Below are 18683 nucleotides of genomic sequence, written 5' to 3'. Positions count from 1 at the left end.
ACCAATCATTCGGAAGGGCATTCAGCAGTCAGTCAGCCAATCAGGCATACAGTGCATTCAGGCCATTCTCCTCCCTCAGACACTCAAAACAAGGAATGTGTATTGGGGCAAGTACCCAGCCATTCAACACTGCAATCATACCAGTTTCGGGCAGGGCTGTCTCGGTCATTGCGTTTCATACCAGAAACCAGACATCCACAACAAGCAGTGCATATTGTTCACACACTCCATTCACCCAGGTCCCACCCACAGGGTGTACCCACAACATACAGTCACTGGGAAGGCTCCAGCCAGTCTGGCCTGGACTTCACTACAATACCATACATGGAACATCCACCCAACAGCCAGTCAGGGGGAAGGGACAGAGTCAGGGCTTCCCAGGTCTTTGGGAAACAAGGTAACAGGCAATAGAAAGCAAGAGGCCACAGGGGCCATGTTGTTTCCTATCAGGAATCAACCAATTCCAATGGTAGGGCCTGGGTATCCCAAAATGGAGGATACTCAGAGCATCTGTCAAATTCAGCATGGAGCTGCCACCAGCCCATACCCTGCTCTGTAGGCCACACACAGGTGCCCAGAAACATACACTAGGAGCACAGGGGTTGTACCCCCACCCATGGGTGCCATAAGGGTATCCCATGGGTCTGTACACCAAACCAAAAACAGGAAGAGCTGCACTGCCAGGAGTCCCACATGGACTCCTGGGCAGAAAACAATACAGAACACAAATGAAAAAGGACTACAGGACAAGGACAGGGAGGCCCTGTCCCTCCAATGCATTTCCAGCATCACACCTGGACATTAATTTATCTAATAACCGCGCTAGTAAGTCCTTATTCAGTAGCATTGTATATAAATTCTGGAAGATGTTGATGGTCTTGAGAAAGATCATTAACAGGATTGGAGGGGCCTCAACTGAAGCAAAGGTTTGTGCCTACAGGATATCGATAGTCCCTTCCATTTTATATGCATTGGAGGTCTACCCAGAAGACTCTATTAAATGGGTGACTTCTCTTGAAGGTAAACTACTGCGCTCATTGCTTGGTTTACCTTGCGCCACACCGGTTGAGGCGATTAGATTAGAGCTTGACTTAATAACATTAATCTCCGGTTGGAAAACTGTGGTGCGTAGACTCTGGCCCAAAATTACTTTTTTGGAGGAGACAAATAATCCTCTGCTGAGGTCTGCCTTGTCTCATCAGGCAAGGCACTCACAAAGTACTTGGCTCGCAGACTTGGATTGTAAGGTTGGTAACAACATTTCCGCAACTGGTGTAGTGCAACATCCGGATAGTCTCTTAGAGTTCCATCTATCTGGTTTGGTCAAAAAAACTATGGAATCTGACCGAATACAGTACGCATCAAACCTCTCAGAGAAATCAAAGTATGAGCGGTATACACAGCAAGGTGGGTTTACAAATACACCTCGCAGCTATTTAACCAAGTGCTATTCTCCCCGTTAATACGCTTCACTGTCTATTTGAGACTTGAACTTTCACCTGTATTTATTAACACGGGGCCTGGAATGGGATCCCAAGAGAGGATCCATTATGCATAATGTGCAAAAGGGATAGTGAAACTGTGAGACATATCCTTACCAACTGTTGTTCCTTGGTTCATCTATATAAAAAAGGTTATGCACAATTTCATAACTTTGCCTTGGACCAACTTTAGGGCGCTATATACGGTGCCGAATTGTTGGTGATTATGGCGGCAGCATTCCATATATGGAACAGGATTAAGGTAGTAACTTAACACCCAAATTTAGTGTGCCTTTCTCTTAACTGTTCTCGCAAATGTTTTCGGGCATATCGTTGTCGAGTTTGGAATATTTAGTATAGCTTCTAATTTTTTTTTTAAAACTTTGGTTTTTATTAGCATTTTGTAAAACGTAAAGACAGAAAACGGGGCCTAACTGAGGCCCCCATCCCCTCCCTTTCATGACCCGCATCCTTCCTCCCCCTCACCGTGTCCAAACCAAACATAACAGCAGAAAAGAGACCAAACTTTCACATCTTTTCCTAGGTCTTTGAAGCACCGCAACATGTGCCCCATTCAGTTACTGGCTTGAAGCCGACGTCGCCCCAGGTCGTGGGGACCCCCCATTTGGGTATTGTCCTTCACAGCGATGGTCACGCCCTGACCAACCGGGGGCACGATTTCGGGACTAGTGGACATCCCATCCCCATGTCTGCTGGACCCCATACCATTCAGCGAGGAATGAGCATGAGTCATTGTTCACCAAGGCAGTCAGTTTGTCCATCAAGAACATGTTCTTAAGTTTTTTGTCCAATCTTCTTTGGAAGGTGTTTCTGGGCTCTTCCACCTCTGGGCTAGGGCCACTCTGCCTGCTCTCAATATAGTTTCCCACATCCTTGGGTACCGGAGTATTTCAGCTTCCTCCGGGGGGGGAGGCCCAGCAGCATGGTCAGTGGGTTGAGGGGTAGAGGGTCCTCCGTTACCTCCGCTATCCAATCTCTCACCGATTCCCAATAGGTCTGCACCTTCGGACATAGCCACCACATATGACTTCTGGTCCCTAACTGGCCACAGCTCCTCGGGCATTCAGGTGATACCCCTATGAACATTTTAGAGAGTTTTACTGGGTCCCTGTGCCACCCCTGCAGGATTTTAAAGTTGTGTTCCATATCTGAGGTGAAAAGATTGCCATGAAACGATATCCTGAAAATGCGAGCCCAGGCGTCCTCTGATATCTCCTCCCCCGCCAGATCACTCCAAAAACCACGGAAACCTCGCCTAGCCTGGAGGTCATGGGTGTTTAGGACAGTATACATACAGGAGACCGCTCCCTTTTCTAGAGGTTGCTGAGTCAAGGAGTTTCTCAAAGGGAGTTAGTTGTCTCCGCAGGTTAGGGCCCCACCGCAGGGTGATTAAGGATGCCCTTGAGACAGAGGTATTTGAAAATGGAGAGGGTCCCGCCTCCCAGTCCGTCCCAGAGGTCCTCATAATTCAAGAATTCTCCCTCCCTGAACAGCTGGCCCGCCCATTCCAGTCCCGCATCTGACCAACTCTGGGATTGTCTAAACCCTCTGCTGCCCAATTTCAGGGGGGACCCCCACAAGGAGGTCATGGGGGACGGCCATGAAGAAAGATGTGCTGTCCGGGGGCATTCCCTCCAAATGTCCGAGAGAACACCCAGGGTCAGGTGGGATGGAACTTGTTTTGGGATAGACTTGCGAGGGGCCCACAGGTGGTCACAGACTTTTAGAGGGTGGACATCCATGTCCTCTAAGTATGACCAATATGTCCGTAAACCTTCCTTCATTTGTTCTAGAAGGACCCGCAGTTGTGCTGCGTGATAATACAGTTGGAAATCTGGGAGACCAAAACCCCCCTCCTCTCTCGGAAGCATCAAGGTGGCCCTACCAATCCGCGGGGTTTTCCCCTGCCAAATGAAGTCCCTTGTGTAAATCTATAAATGTTTGAGCGAGTACCCGGGTAGGGAGGGCTGTAAAAAGGTATAAAAGCTGAGGCAGTATGTTCATTTTGACTGCCGTCATCCGACCATACCATGAGAGGATCATTCCTCCCCATCTTCTCAAGTTAGAGGCGATCTCAGTTAGCATGTGCTCATAGTTGGAAGACCCTAGTTTTGTTAAGTCCCTAGTGAGGAGAACCCCCAGGTATTTTATGTTTTTCTTGCCCACCGCTATCCCATGAAACCTAGTGAGGGGGTCTAGTACCGGGTCCACCAGGCGCATTGGAAGGAGGACAGACTTGGCGGTATTTATTTTCAGGCCTGAGAACCTCCCGAACGAACTAACCAGGGACAGGAGGGGAGGGACCGAAGAACCCGGTCCACTAGGTATGCTAGGATATCATCCGCAAATAGGGATAGCTTGAATTCCACCTCTCCCCTTCCATACCCCTGATATCTGGGTGGGACCTAACCGCTATGGCCAAAGCCTCCATCGTGAGGACATACAGAAGGGGGGAAAGAGGGCAGCCCTGTCTAGTCCCTCGGGTGAGGGGGGAAAGATTCTAACAGAACTCCGTTCACCTGGACCCTTGCGGTAGGGGCTCTGTAGAGGGCGGCAACCCAGCTCAGGATGTGCGTCCCAAAGCCCATTCGTTGGAGGAGGAGGGTCATGTATCTCCATTCTACTCTGTCGAAAGCTTTTTCCGAGTCCAGGGACAGGATGCATGCCTCGAGATTTGAATTTTGGGCGAAATGAACCAAGTCTATCGTTTTGCGGATATTATCCGATCACTGTCTGCCCCTAATGAAACCCACCTGGTCCCCGTGGACTAGCTTCTGCATTATCCCCTCCATCCGCCTACCCACCACCTTAGCCAAGATTTTGACATCGATGTTGAGCAACGATATGGGTCGGTAGGACGAACACTCCCTCAGGTCTTTACCTTCCTTGGGAAGGACCACTATAATGGCTCCCATCATGGTGTCGGGGAGAGTGCCCCCTTCCAATAACGAGTTGAAAACTTTCGCCAGGTATGGAGACAGGGTGGATCGGAACCTCTTATAGAAATACACCGAAAAGCCATCCTCCCCCGGGGAAGTCCCCACCTCTCGCCGCCGTCATATTCGGAGGCATATAGTGTCTCATAGTATTGACGGAAGGCTTTGCTTATATGGGGGGTGTCATATTCCAATGTACCCCTGCTGTCCCTCACTCCCTTCACCATTCTGCTTCTCTGGACCTCCCTCAATTTCCAGGCCAGGATCCTATCTGCTCTGCCCCCCTTCTCGTAGTATTTCTGTTTGACCATTTGGAGGCTTTTCTCCGTTTTATGGAGGAGTAGGTCTTTCAATTGTAGCCTGTAGTCCTCCAGGTTCCCCCGGTTGGAGGCGCGCTATTTTTTCCCTCAGAATCCTCTCCTGGGTCTCCCTTTCCCTCTTCTGTCGGGAACCAATTTTTATGAGCACTCCTCTTAGTGTTGCCTTAAAGGCGTCCCAGAGAGTGTGCGTGCCAACCTCCCCGTTATCGTTGAGCTCGAAGAACTCTGTGATGGCCTCCAGTACTGTCTGGGCATGGACCTCGTCTCTCAAGATGGCGTTGTTACATCTGCAGCGTCCCCTCCGTTCTCTGCACCAGTCCCCTGCCAAGGTGACCCTAACCAAGTCGTTGTCAGACCAGGGGACGGGGTCTATCCTGTAACCCGCTATGTACCTCATCCGCAAGGATATAGTCTATTCTGGAGAAGGCTTTGTGGGTGGAGGAGTAGTACGAGAAAGAGGGAGTCCCCACTCGGGGGGTGGGTAACGTGTCCACCAGATTCAGGTCATCATTCACCCTTTGGAAGCAGCGTGACGTGGCGTCTCCAGCAGGTCTGGGGTTTGGTGCACCTACCCGTTGTCTATCTCTGGATGAGTCTAGGACCATATTAAAATCGCCTCCCACCACCAATGGGCCTTGGACAAAGGTTTTCAGCCTTTCCCCCACTCCCACCCAGAATTGGGCCTGGCCCTCATTCGGGGTGTATACAACCGCCAGGGTTGTGGGTGATCCCTGTAGGGAGCCTCGTACGAAGAGGTAGCGGCCTTCGGGGTCCCTTAGGATGGAGTCTTTCTCGAAACTCAACCCCCTTGCGATCAGAATTGCAACCCCTCTTTTCTTCCCCTTGTGGGATGCATAGAATATCTCCTCAATTCCACCACCCCGCAACCTGGGCTCCTTCCCCCTCGCCCAGTGTGTTTCCTGCACAAAGAGTAGGTCCAGCTTAGCCCTCCTAAACTCCCTACTGATTAGGGATCTTTTCGTGGGGGTGTTCAAGCCCCACACATTCAGGGTTCCCACCCCTAGGGCCGGTCGGTCGTCAGCCATAGTCGCTGTCGCCTTTCCCCTTAGTCACCGGTGTCGCATGGACGCTCCCTCCCTGCTTACTGTATTTTCTTGTTTGGATCTCTTTGAAACGTTTCCCCAACATCCCCCCCCCAACGCATTCCCCGCCCTAAAACCCCCAACTTGTAAACAAACCCCCACCCCCCTTCCCGGCGTCCAGCCATGTAGTTCTTCCATTCCTGGATTGTTGGCTGGACCACCAGCCGGTTCCCCTCGGCCAGGCGTCAGATCCCAAGCTCGCTACCGTGAGCCCCCCCCTTCCCCCGTCTTGTCGCTCCCCCGAACCTCCCAATTTGGTTACTCTCCCGGGCCTTGGTTGATGCATCTCTCGGTTCCCACAGTTATGATCCCCTCTATGCCCCCTTATACTTGCAGTTCAAGGGGGTGCAGCAAACCAGGCATCTCCAGTGTCTTTCTGCTTGCTAGACCCGATGATCTCCGTGGGGTCGCTGGTGTCACCCCTCTGAGTCGGCCCGGTCTTCCTCAATTGGTGTTGGTGGTGTGTTCAATTTCTTGAACTTCCTCGCGCCGGTTTTTCTCCTTCTGGGGTTGGGCTGCCCGGGGTTACCCCCTCTGAGCGCCTCCGGACCCACTGGTTCCCTCCGGGGGGCGGGTTCGCCCACATAATCTTGAATAGCGCCCTTAATGTCTTCTTCGGTTACCAACGTTGTGCGTTGGCCAGAATATTCAAAGGACAGGGAGAAGGGATATCCCCATCTGTAGCGGACACCCTTCTCTTTCAGTTGTTGTGTCAGAGGGCGGCACATCCTCCGTTTGGCTAGGGTGTAAGCTAAAAGATCTTGAAAAATGGCGATCTGTGCGCCGTTATAGGTTATCGCCCCCGCCTTCCTCGCAGCCTCCTGAACTTTGGCTTTCTCCATGTAATAGTGGAAGCGGGCCAGAACCGTTCTGGGCCCCCCGCTCTTCCCCCAGCCCTGTGCACCCAGTCAAACGTGAGTTCCGTCGTCATTCCTTCAGCAAACAAGAAGGTGATGATGTCTCTCACCACTCGAGTCAGCTCTCTCTCCGTCTCACCCTCCGTCTCCGGGATTCCAAAGAACCTTAGATTGTTCCGCGTTTCCCTGTTTTCATAGTCGTCCATGATCCTGGCTCTCTTTTCATCCATCTTCTCCAAAGCCGCAAGCCGTGTGCCAAATTGGATTTCCTGAGATGTAGAGGACGATTGATAGTTTTCCACTTGTAGGACTCTATCCTCAATTTTGTCTACCCTTTGGTCCAGTTTCTCGAACTTCTGGGCAATGTCGGATCTCATTTCTCTGATCTCCTGAAGGATGGAGGCGAAGCCCTTTTCCATCGTCATTGCGGGTTGGCCTGCGGGTTCCGTGTGGGCCATGGCTCCGGAGACAGTGGGGACCTCAGTCGTGTTTGCTGTTTCTTGGAAGTAAAACGTTTGTAGGGCCTTCTTCCAGCTCATGGAGTGTCGTTGGTCCCTTGCCGTGGGGTCCGCTGCAGTCTGGGGGGCCTTAGGGGGGAATGCCGTGCCAACCCAGGACCAGTCCATAGTGCGTCGCACCAGTGGGTTTTGTAGTCGGTGGATTGTCACCTGCGAGGCGGTGGGGCGGCCCTCCAGGCAGGCACTCGCCCCGCCAACTGAGGACGGGGGCCTCTCACCTGGGTCACGGGCAGCCTGCGAGTTCAGGGTGGGCCGGGGGTGCGATGATGCGGAGGACGCCGGAGGTGTGTGTCAGTTCTCTTGGGCGGCGTGATCATGGGGTCTCCCACCGGGGCCAGGGTGCTTATTGCCCCCCAGCTGCTTGGTGGGTCGCGGCCCAGTGGGCCCCTGAGGTTGTGCTGCGCTGACCCGGGGTCGAGTTGTTGTGGGCCTCCGGGGCCTGGGCTCTGGTCCTAATTAAAGGTGGGGCAGCCCCCAATCGGGCCTTTTGAGCGGGAGGAGGTCTCCGGGCAGGCACACGCCCCACCGGGTTCTAGTGGGGGCCACACACCCGGGTCAACCTCCTTGGTTGGTTAGGTCCTGACAGACTGCAGACGGGCACACGCCCCACGGGTTGGCACGGGGGCCCCGCTTGCTGGAAGAAGTAGTGGGTAAAACCCCACTCTCCCTCCTATTCATCTGCCCAGCTGCGCGGTATGTCCAGATTTGGATGGTCTTTATAGGTGAATTCCGCTGACCCAGGGACGTGCCAATGTGTGTTGCTTGGGTCGGGCTTACAGGATCAGGCTATAATTCCCAGTAAGGATGAGGTAGGCCCCCCCAGGCGGGCACACGCTCCACCGACCGCCGGCGGGGGCCTCTCACCTGGGCAGTAGAGTTGCTGTCGTCTCCCAGGGGATGTCCTCTGCTACGTAGCTGAGCCTAGCCCTGCTTTGTCCACGAGGCACTGTGTGGAGTCAAAATGGGATCCTGGCCGGAGGGAAAGCCTATCCCTCTGTGTGTAGTCGGGGGGGGGGGGGGGAGGGGTCCCCCTCCGGGGAGCGTCCTTCCGTCGGCACTCACCTCGTGCCCCTGGGGCCAGCGGGGGTGCGATCCGTCGCCGCCACTTTCTCGCTGCGGAGGCCTTCTCCGCTTCTGGAGCCGCCGAGCGCAGCGTCTGTGGAGTCGCGCTCCTCGGGCTCCTGAGCTCCGGTTCCACGTGGAGTCAGGAGCCCGTTCCTTCGAGCGGGGGCGTCACGGGGGGGTTACACACACCTGCCTCGTGGTGTGCTCGTTCGGGGGATGCTTCGGGGGGGGGGGGGGGGGCTCAATCCCCAAAAATAGGCCCGGCCTCAGCAGGAACACTGCAGACAGGCAGCCATTGCCTGTGCGCCCCCTGGTGGCCTCCCCGTATAGCTTCTATTAATTACATGTGGGTCAGCACTGATTTTTAACAGTTATCTATTTTTGTTACTCTTTTAAAAATCTGTTTATGAAATTTTTCACTTTTAATATGTGACCATTGCTTGGCAACTTTTTAAAGTATGGAAGCAAGTAGGTTGTATTGTCATTGATGGATTCTGTGTGCGTTTATGAAATGGAAATATTGTCTTAATAAGTGTTTCCTTTCTATGTATGTGTAAAGGTTGCATAACCAAAGGCACAAATAAACAAATATTGACACTTATGCTCAAAATAAATGTACAGCTCTGCCTGATTTGTTCAAGACACCACTAGTGTACAGAACAATTGAATTTTTCCATACTAGATGCTAGTAACAATTGAACTGATTTCATATGAAATAATTGTTAAATAGATGTCTGATCTCTTATTCCTGGTAGGAACCCCCTTTTTGGGCAATGGAATGATAGACCTTGGCCCTATTCTGCAACAGAAAGCCCAAAGGATGCTTGTCAGGATGTTGTTACAAATAACAAAGTCCACTGTCCGTAAGCCTATACAAACCTAGATTCCATCTCTACCGCTTATAACTAAACACACAAAACATACAAAGATACATTTCGGCCTTGGGCCCTGATATGTGAATGCTGGCTGGTTTCTGACTCCTTGTCCCACTGGGATAAGTTTATCTTCGGAGGGTTCTTAGCCCTTGATACACAGTTCATCTGGTGCTCCAAATGTCAGTTCAAGTGTTCTTTACACAGTCCAAAACAAAGTGTCTCTCCATCTCCCTTCTGGTGCTCTTTACCAGAGAGCTCTGGACCTTCTCATCTGGGAGATAGCTCAACGATTTCCAATGTAAGAGGTTTTTTTTTTCACATCCTGTCTTGGGGTAATTTGTCTTCCACCCTTCCTTGGACTCTATTTCTGTCATCCTCACCTTGGGGTTTGGTTTCTTCTGCCCCGCCTTGGGCTTCTGCTTCTCTCACGGTGCCCTGTGGTGTAGCTGCTCTCATCCTACTTTGTGGTAAAACTGCCTTTACCACACCTTGGCATCTGCTTTCTCGCGACCCGTCTTGCAGACTTACTGGTCTCGCCCTGCCTTGGACTGTGATTTCTCTCACCCACCTGGGGTATGGTCTGGTGAATCCCGCCTTGGGGTATGGTTTCTTGCACCCTGCGCTGGGGTATGATCTTGTGCACCCTGTCTTTTTGTATGGTTTCTTACAGCCCACCATTGGTTATGATACTGTGGACACTGCCTTGGGGTATGGCTTCTTACACCTCGCCTTTGTGTATGGTTTCTTACACCTCGCCCTGGTGAATGATCTCGTGGACCCCGCCTTGGGGTATGCTTTCTTGCACCCTGCCCTGGGGACTTGCTTCTATCCGTCCTCCTTGCCTCTCTACTTCCCTGAAGCCATTGCATATCTTTTAGCTTAATGCAGTGCTCCTTGGCAGGCTGGGGAAGTTTATGGTGGCTTCTCTAGTTCTTCTGTGTCCTCTGCCTCCCTCCCCTCTCGTGGGCCCCAGCTACATTGCAGCATCTGTCTCTTGTGATGTCGGTCGGTGCACAGCCTGGGCTCTTTGCATGTGTCCTTGGCCGGGTGTTCCAAGCTCCCCGTCCAGTGTGGCTTTAAGGGTTTTAAGGCCTCTGGCTCTGTCGGGCCCATCATGCAAAGCGTGTGCTTTCCTCCTCCTGCAACGCCTACCTGGGTAAGGGTTGCATACTTCTTATGCTCTACGGATGTCTCTTCCTTTCCTGATGATGATGTACTCTTGATTCTACTGCAGGTGTGTGGGGCTTCCCATGATTCTTTCAATCCGCACGGATTGTGTGTCAACAGAGGGTCAGAAACCACCCCAACCATTTCTACAGGAAGTTTCCGTTCATCAGACATGTAAGGGTGGAGAAGTAAGACTCTGACATGGAGGGCTCATGTGATAATTAGAAACTTTTATTCAAATGTAAAAAGGAAAAGAAAACCCTAGCTTGCCCTTACTCTAAGAGGGCTTTTCCTGCCTCAACTGAAATAACTAGTGTCCGAATGTCCAAAGCATAAGTCCCAATGTCCAATATCAGAATCCTAACTCTGTCCCTCACATCCAAGTTTAAACTAAAGCAAAGGATCGGTCTTTCCAGCTCAAAGAGAGGTGTTCCCTTCCCCTGGACAAAAGACAGTTCTGGGATCTCCAGACCTTGAAGAATTGCAGAATATCTCCCTACCCGGGATTGTTCAGGCTCCTCGTAAAGTTCAGCAACTGTTGGGGGAAATTGCTTGCCCTGGTTGTTAGGGAGAATTCTCTGTTTAGGCTGAATTTCCTAACCTAGTGAGTCCCCCAGCAGCTTTGCTGGATTTTTGGGGTTTATTTTTTCTCCTGCCAAGAGTGAGACTCTTTTACCCTCACTCTTGGACATGACTTGAGAGTGTTTCTGTGACTTGCAATGTGCTTATGGGCTATGGGGTATTTTTTCCCCATAGGCTATCATTGGTTTTTGAATGTGTGTTACACAGCACCCTCAGTGCAGTAACACAGGGGTGTCATAGTGACCCCCAAACATAGACTCCACACCCGGGGACTGACTACTGTCTCCCTGGGTCTGTAAAGTCACCATTGACTTTACTAGTCTTAACTTAGGAACTTAACCAGTACAAACCATCATACTGTGGAAGTACTGGTAGGGACAATTAGATTGCCCCTGGGTCTGTTGTCGAGGGGGTACTGTCCCGTCCCCCCTCGCTGAGTTTCTGGCTGGTGGTAGTGGATACCACAGAAATATTCCACCGGAATATTTCCCACTGGGATTTCCCATTGATTTTAATGCACCACTTTTTGGTGCAATGTTAAAGATACCGCCGGTTTATTTATTTAATATAAATTCACCAGTTGGGATTTTTTGCCAGAACTCGCCGCCAAAATGGCGTCTAGGTTCACTTCAGTAACCCTGAACCCGAGTCGAGCCTTTGTTCCACTTTTGGCGGGCTGCTGCACAGAAGCCCTCCAAAGTGGTGCCCTTCTGTCTGGGTACCACAGGAGGTGTGGGAGGGGGTTTAGGCACCCTGGACTGAGTTGCCTTGCCAACTCATGTCGCACTCTGGTGTGATTGGCCCAAGTGGTGAGCCGCCCCGCTCACCACTTAGCATGTTTGAGTGACAGCTAGGCTGTATGAATGGGGGTTTGCTGCATAAAAGCAGGGTTTTTGGGACTGGTTCTTCAGAAGTCGCCACAGGACATAAGAAGCCGAAGAGGGAGAAGCCGAGCCGACCTGCCAAGACGACACCACCGGTGGAGCCCTGCGGAACCGTCTCACCGCTTTTCCCAACGACAGAGGAGATCTCCAGCCGGGAGAGTCTTCTTCCCTTGACTGGTGGGGACAACCAGTTTCTGCCTTCTTTTCGCCTCCCTGAAGCATCCTGTGGCCGCCTTGCCTGTGCCAAGCACCCCGGCAACCGGGATACCACTTTTTACCTCAACCGCGAAAGAGGGGTAACATCCTTTTAACCGGAAAAATCCACGGCTGGTTTCTTCCCTGGTAGTGCAACGACCTTCAGCTTTCCTCCACGTCGAGATCTTCTCTTCCTCTGGACAACGCCGCGACTTGCACCCACTACCAGGAACAACTGCCACCGCTGGAGGATCCTTTCCATTTTAAAGGTACCGTGTTCCGCCCGGCTTCCCTTGCCACCGATTGTACGGGGTAGATTTAGCCCTCGGCTCTCGAACCTGGGTAAGCCTGGGACACCCTAACTAAACTTTTCTAAACTTAGTAAAACCTTTCCTACTCACCTGTAAAGACTTGTGACATTGTGTGATCTTGGACATCTTTTCCCCTGTCTTTCCCTAGAGTGGGCCTGGCAACCGAACTTCCTTGCTCCGCAATACACTGCCTTTCTAAACTTACTGTGAATCTCTGAAAAGTGTTTTACCTTGCTGTTTATTACTTCTGCCTTTTCCCTCCCTTTTTAACTAACTTGTTGGAGTGCCAACTAACGTTAAGCGCTCACCTCTGTTTGGAAATAAGTGGTGTTAACTTAGACTTGTCCAACAAATAACTAGGGATGTACATATAAGTAATAGTCACTGTGTTTTGACTTACTTACCTTTTCTGTGCTAGTGTAATTTATGAGTGTGTCTTTTAAATAAATAATTATATACTTTTTACACCTAGCTCTGGTCAGTGTTTGCCTGTACTACTGTGCCTCTGTACCTATTATGTATGCTCTATATACTGCCTAACTCTTCTTGAGGGAAGTCTGACTGCTCAGCCACAGCTACCAGATACCTCTGGGTGGTACAGGCTGCTACCAAGTGGGTTTACTGCCAAACACCTGTAGTCTTAAATCTTCTGCAGTGGTCCCAGAGGGAACTGCACAGGTTTCTGCCTAACACTGGTTGGCTATTCTCAGGCTGTCTTTCTGTCCTTGGGTCCCTGACCCTGATTGGTGTACCTGGTTCATTTCCACCAAGCACAACTACACAGGCAAAAGAAGCTTGCATATGTTTCCAAACTGGAGTGGGTCCTTGACCCTGGTTGGCAGACCTGGTTTCCTCCCACAAGGCACTGCGAAGAACAACAACCTGGATGCACTCCCCAGGCTGTGGTGGGTCCCCGATGGCAGACCTGGCTCCCTCCAACAAGGTACTGCAATGAACAAGAACAGTCTGGATGCTCTTCCAAGCTGTGGTGTCACATACAGACTTGGTTTACTCACCTGCCTATTACTGCATGTACGGTCTATCAGTTTTACAGTTCTCTTTATATGGGTGGGTGTCCCAGACTCGCACTTCTGACTTTAGTTTCCCACTTTGTAGGATTGGTTCACTCTCCTGCCAAACCTTAGTAAAAGCCCATATCCAGTCAACCGTTGCTCCCACAGTTGCAGGGTTCCAGACCACCTTTTCCCAGCCTCCCAGCTCATGCCACCACCTCCTCAGGCTTTCTGCGCTCCTCCAGTCACCCACATACCTCACTGCGCGGCCTCAGCAGGGTTCCATGTAATAATGTTGCCACAAAAATATCGCCATAAAATGGTCGTTTTATTATTGCCTTTTTTTTTGTTGCCCCTATCGCCACATATATGGTCACCCAAATAATATAGCCACAACATTTTCCCAGCGATATTATTTACGGCGACCATATATGTGGCGATATTAATACCTGATACCTTCAGCAGGTGTCGGCCTCTATGGAGAAGCTGGGCTCTGTCACAGGGCTCTGGCGGCGTTCAGGAGCCTCTCTTGCTCTGCTGTGACTCTGCAGTCTTCACAGCGTTCACGGCAGCACAGTTCTTTCCCTGCGCATCTCCCAGGTCTCAGGGATACCCGGAGTTCCAGCCCGCCATCTGGCCATGTGGTCCTCACGCCATGGGCCGACCTCTGACTCTCTCCATTGTTGGCATCCCGGTCAGCTTCTGCCTTCACTCCTGGTCCCTGCTTGCTCTTGTGGTTCCTCCGGGGAGGGCTTAACCTTCCTTCGGCCAGTGAAGGATTTTGCAGCCTTTTCCAGTTACCCTTCCCTTGCCAGCTGGCAAAGGTTTCCCGTCTGTCTGATGGGCTCACCGGCCCAGAGCCCCTTCTCAGCAGCTCACGGCCTCCCTGCACCTGGCTCCTCGAGGGAGGGCTTGACACTTCGTCAAGTTCTTCTTTACTTTTAACGCAGCTTCTTCCAATCGGATGTTGAGAACCACTAGAATGCACACTGTGATTCTGGTTAAGTATTCTGTACTGCTCACCGCCTCCTCCTTGTTCCAGTACTGAGTGAGGCCTAATGTTGCGATTCACTAGAGATGTTCCTCGTCTTAGTACTCTTCTTTTGCTGGGCCACAAAGTACATGGTATATGAGGGTATGCGTGGAGAGGGAGGAGGCGAAGGAGAGGTGGGGTTATAGTAGGGGTTCTATGTTCTTTCATCAACAGCTATTTTTTTCAACAGGTTTTTTCCAAAAATATTTTGCTGGAAAAAAACATTGAAAAATGGATCTATTAGTTTTTTGGGGGGGGGGTCCCCCAAGCACTCCCTCCATTATTGTTTATTTATTTTATTTTACTATTCCCAACCCCCCCAACCCTTTATATGACCATTCCCACCCCCCTATATTTTTCAATGTGTTTTTTTCAACAAAACATTTTCGTTTAAAAACCCATCAGAAAATTGTTGTTCATGAAAGAACGGCATACGATAGTAAGGAAGGGATCTGGGGACAGGTTGCTGCCGGGGATAACACGTTCTCCTGATAAGGTTGTCACTGGTCTCAAAGGGGGTTTTCCCCTCCCATGAGAGCCACCCGGGGAGTGGCAGCTCCAGGGGGAATATCGGGTAGCGGCCTCACCTCCCTGGCCTCAAGGAAAGGGGCTCCCCCTATGGACGCAGCAATGATGCCCTGGGATTCGTCACAGTCAGTGTAACCCCCCATGTAGCCTAGAAAGGTAGCATTGTGGTCTTAGGGATAGGGAGGGTAGGGGATAGGGATGATAATTCAAAACCCTTTCTAGGGACCGCCTGTGCTCTAAGGGAGGAGCCACCCCTAATGGGATCCCACTTACCCTTTCCCCTAGGGGGTGTTAAGCTGTGCAAGCTCACCTCCCTATTCCCAAAGGGGTAGCTTAACAGTGCTTTAGAACTGTTCACTTGTTAATGATTTAGTCGATGCAGAATACTACAGTTGCACAACAACCTTCCAATCAGTGGCTACAGTGACATTGATGGACAACTTCTCAGAACTTGGTGCAATTTAATAAGAATGTGCAATGTATCATTAATGTATTGGCAGTGTATTGGCAGTACTAGAGGTCCACATTTATTCTACACATCTAAAAGAACCTATGCTTGAGATAAACCACTTCATAGTTTGTGGAAGTTCTCAGTTGAGACAGGCTGGCTAGCCTTCAAACTAACCAGCTTTCATCAACACTGGCTACAATAGTGCTGTGCCAGTCTTTAGCCCTGTTTGCCTATGGATAGAACACAGCCTGAGGCGATCATTAAAATAAAACAGAAGACTGTTGCAGAGGAATCATTGCAATATGCGCAAAATTCTGGATCGGGCAAAAAAATCTGTGCAGTACTCACGGTCCTTCGTATGCGCCTCCTCGTCCAGGAAGATGTTGGTTTTCATGTTCCAGATGAACTGGTGAGCCAAGAGCTGAGACTTGGCAGCAGCCCAGAGGATGTATTCTCGAACGTAACCCATCTGCAATAATACATTAGTAGTCCTAGGTCAAGCAAGTTGAGCGTGCACCATGAATCAAGCTAAGAACAGTAACAACACGCATTACACAATTCAAGAACATACGCAGCTTCCAAGTCACAAAAACTCTCAGACTCAATTTAATTTACATATATTCCATGCGCATCCTTCCTAGCACCACACAGCCTCCAATACACCACTCTTAAAGAACCCTATGACACTTCATAAATACCTGCTCCAAAGCTCTTACAGATATCCTTACACAACACTTTAAAGTCTCCTTGAATGACCAAACCTGTTCTACACACACCGTTCACTGACTACCCCATCACAAACACCACAACCCTGCACACTTCAATCATCACAACATCCCTTGAGTCTGACCTAGGATCGACTATTATAATGTGAAGGTGTGCAACCAAAGTAAAACACAACAGATTGCCCTGCAAAGTAATACAGGAGTTCATGGAAGATAAGTGATCGAAAACGTTTACAGAGAGCCATTTTTTAACAAAACTATTTCACTGAAACAATACTGAATTTTACATTAAATACAACGGGGGCAGGATAAGGGGTTAAACGGGTGGAGAGGAGGTTGAGGGGGAATAAAAGTCATAGGAAACAGTGAGTTGGGGGAACAGCCCCACCCCAAATAAAAAAAGATTGGTGATTTTGTAGGTATTATAGTTTTGTTAAAAAATGCTTCTCTGTAAAATGTTTTTAAAAAAGATCTCACCGGAAGATAATACAGAGTTCAGGTCACCATTGTACAAGAAGGGACATTATATACAACTCGGAAAAATGTTGCATTTGCATCTTCACATATAGCTCCAAGAAGACTGTTAAGGAGATTTTCTAGAAGTCATCTGGTGAGGGCTTACGAAGATCAGCCATTTAGTGGTAAGCAGGGTTTCCCTTAAGTTGCCATTAGTAGCTAAGCAGTGCAGTCAAGTCTTCACCCTTAAGGAGAGGGGCTGGGTTGCAGTAATGCACAGATGACCCAAACATAAGTGTGCAATAAAGGCACTTCTGTGTAGTATATTACTGAATATGTACTCTAACAAAGGTTATGCAATAAGAAGAAATCCACAATTACAAATAGAGCAATACAAACTGTGGGGAGGCCCACAGGGACACCACCAAAGTAATAAGAAATCAAAAATTCTTAGAATGTAATTTAGAAGTTTCAGTAATTTGGGAAAATGTTCAAAGTTTTCTAGAAGAAATCAACAGAACAAAGACAATAGGCGGTTATGGATTAGGACACTCAAATATTACTGACTTTATAGAAGAGCTGAAGCAGAGACCATGCGACACAGACTTAAATATAGGACAGCATCCACTTGCACCGTTAGAGGTCATGAGAACTAGCCTGCCCCTAAAGCAAAGGGAGTTAAGCAAGTGAGTGAGGAAGGAAGACCCAACTCACTAAAGATTGGCCTGGGTACGCTTGTGGTCCTATTGAAAATAGATGCAAATGCTGCAAATACCAAAATCAAACAATGCTTCAGTGATATAAGAGGTTAGAATCACACAAGATAAGCTACCACCAACCAGTGGTGCCCACACAGCTATATGCTGGATGCATTTGGTGCATCCTAACCCTTGCATAGGGGCTCTAAAGGGCACATCATGAAGTTACATTTCTGATGAGGCTCCAGATTAGTATTCAGCAGAGAAGAAAATGAGTGAACCATTCAGGGAAAACCAAAAAAGGACAGAGCACTTTAGAATATGATAACTGGAGCTGGGTGTGTCCATCACCTAATGATTTTTTTAAAAAACAATCATCAAGCTTTTGTCAGGTCTGAAATCGCTGCTTAGAGTCACAATTTGTTAATACAGGCAAACCGTATTTGAAAATGAAAGAGTACTGGCTGCACATGTAATCTATACCACGAGAATAAATTAAGAAAAACGTATAATAACTTCAGTAAATTAAAAATAAAACCCTTTAGAAGGTACCCACACTGAGGACATCCTGGACCGGGGGGTGCCTTACCTTGTCGTATCGGAGTGCTTGCACAATCTGTGGAATGTAGAAGAGGATGGCATCCTAAAAAGGCAAAAAAACAGTCAGGGAATGGAGAGGTGGTGCATTGCAGGAGAGGCAATACACTAAAATAAAATACAACTGAGGCAAAGCACAGCAACAGAATAACAAATTACTTACATTTGTTAATGCTTTTCCAATGGACAAATGCTTCCTCAACCACACTGCCCATCTTCCTAAATATATTCCTTGGGACAGTCTGTCTTCCAAAAATACTTTGTTGCGATTAGGAGACACAATGCAGCTCTGCTCCTATATCATCCCAACATTAATGACAAGAATATGCAACCCATAAGGAAAGCCAACCCTCTCTTAAGGTAGGTAATGTGACAGGGCGGTCAGGCTTAACTTAAATGAGGGGAAGCAGGCTGGTACGAGGGTACAATCAGTCCACACACTTTTACATAGAGAAGGCACCAGACTGGAAGAGCTGACCTTGGAAATAACTGCCTCCAGTTACTTGTTGGTTCCTTTGTCATCAAATCACTTTTGAAGGACAAAGTGAGCTGCTGTCCTGAAGGGAGAATATCTCAGCAGTCAATTACATAAATCATCTGGGGGCGGAGGCACCAGGTCCGGACAATTAGGGGAACTGGTGAGGACAATTAGGGGAACTGGTGAAGGCCTTCTGGAATGACTGCTTGGCCATGCAGATACTTTTTACAGTGGAATACATTCCAGATACTGCCAAAGTGGTCATAGACTCGATCTCCCACTATTTGCTTGATCATAGAGATTGGAAGTCACTGAGGTATCATTTTTACAATAGAGCATCTATGGGGTCTGTTACAGGCATATGTGCTAACGTCTATGTTGACAACTCA

General features: G+C 49.4%; 1 protein-coding gene across 2 annotated transcripts in view; it reads right to left on the bottom strand.

Moving 5' to 3' along the window:
* The window catches only part of PI4KA (phosphatidylinositol 4-kinase alpha), a 2470135-nt gene that overhangs the window by 496034 nt on the left and 1955418 nt on the right, over window positions 1-18683 (bottom strand). For both annotated transcript variants that reach the window (XM_069619956.1, XM_069619957.1), the window contains 2 exons: window positions 17809-17862; window positions 15689-15809 (listed from right to left, as the gene is read on the bottom strand). In XM_069619956.1, the coding sequence (XP_069476057.1) occupies window positions 15689-15809; window positions 17809-17862 (175 nt within the window). The remainder of the gene's footprint in view (window positions 1-15688; window positions 15810-17808; window positions 17863-18683) is intronic.

Source organism: Ambystoma mexicanum, chromosome 10, assembly GCF_040938575.1.
Source record: "Ambystoma mexicanum isolate Mex_15411 chromosome 10, UKY_AmexF1_1, whole genome shotgun sequence".
Lineage (NCBI taxonomy): Eukaryota > Metazoa > Chordata > Amphibia > Caudata > Ambystomatidae > Ambystoma > Ambystoma mexicanum.
This window is presented reverse-complemented; position numbering and strand designations above follow the sequence as displayed.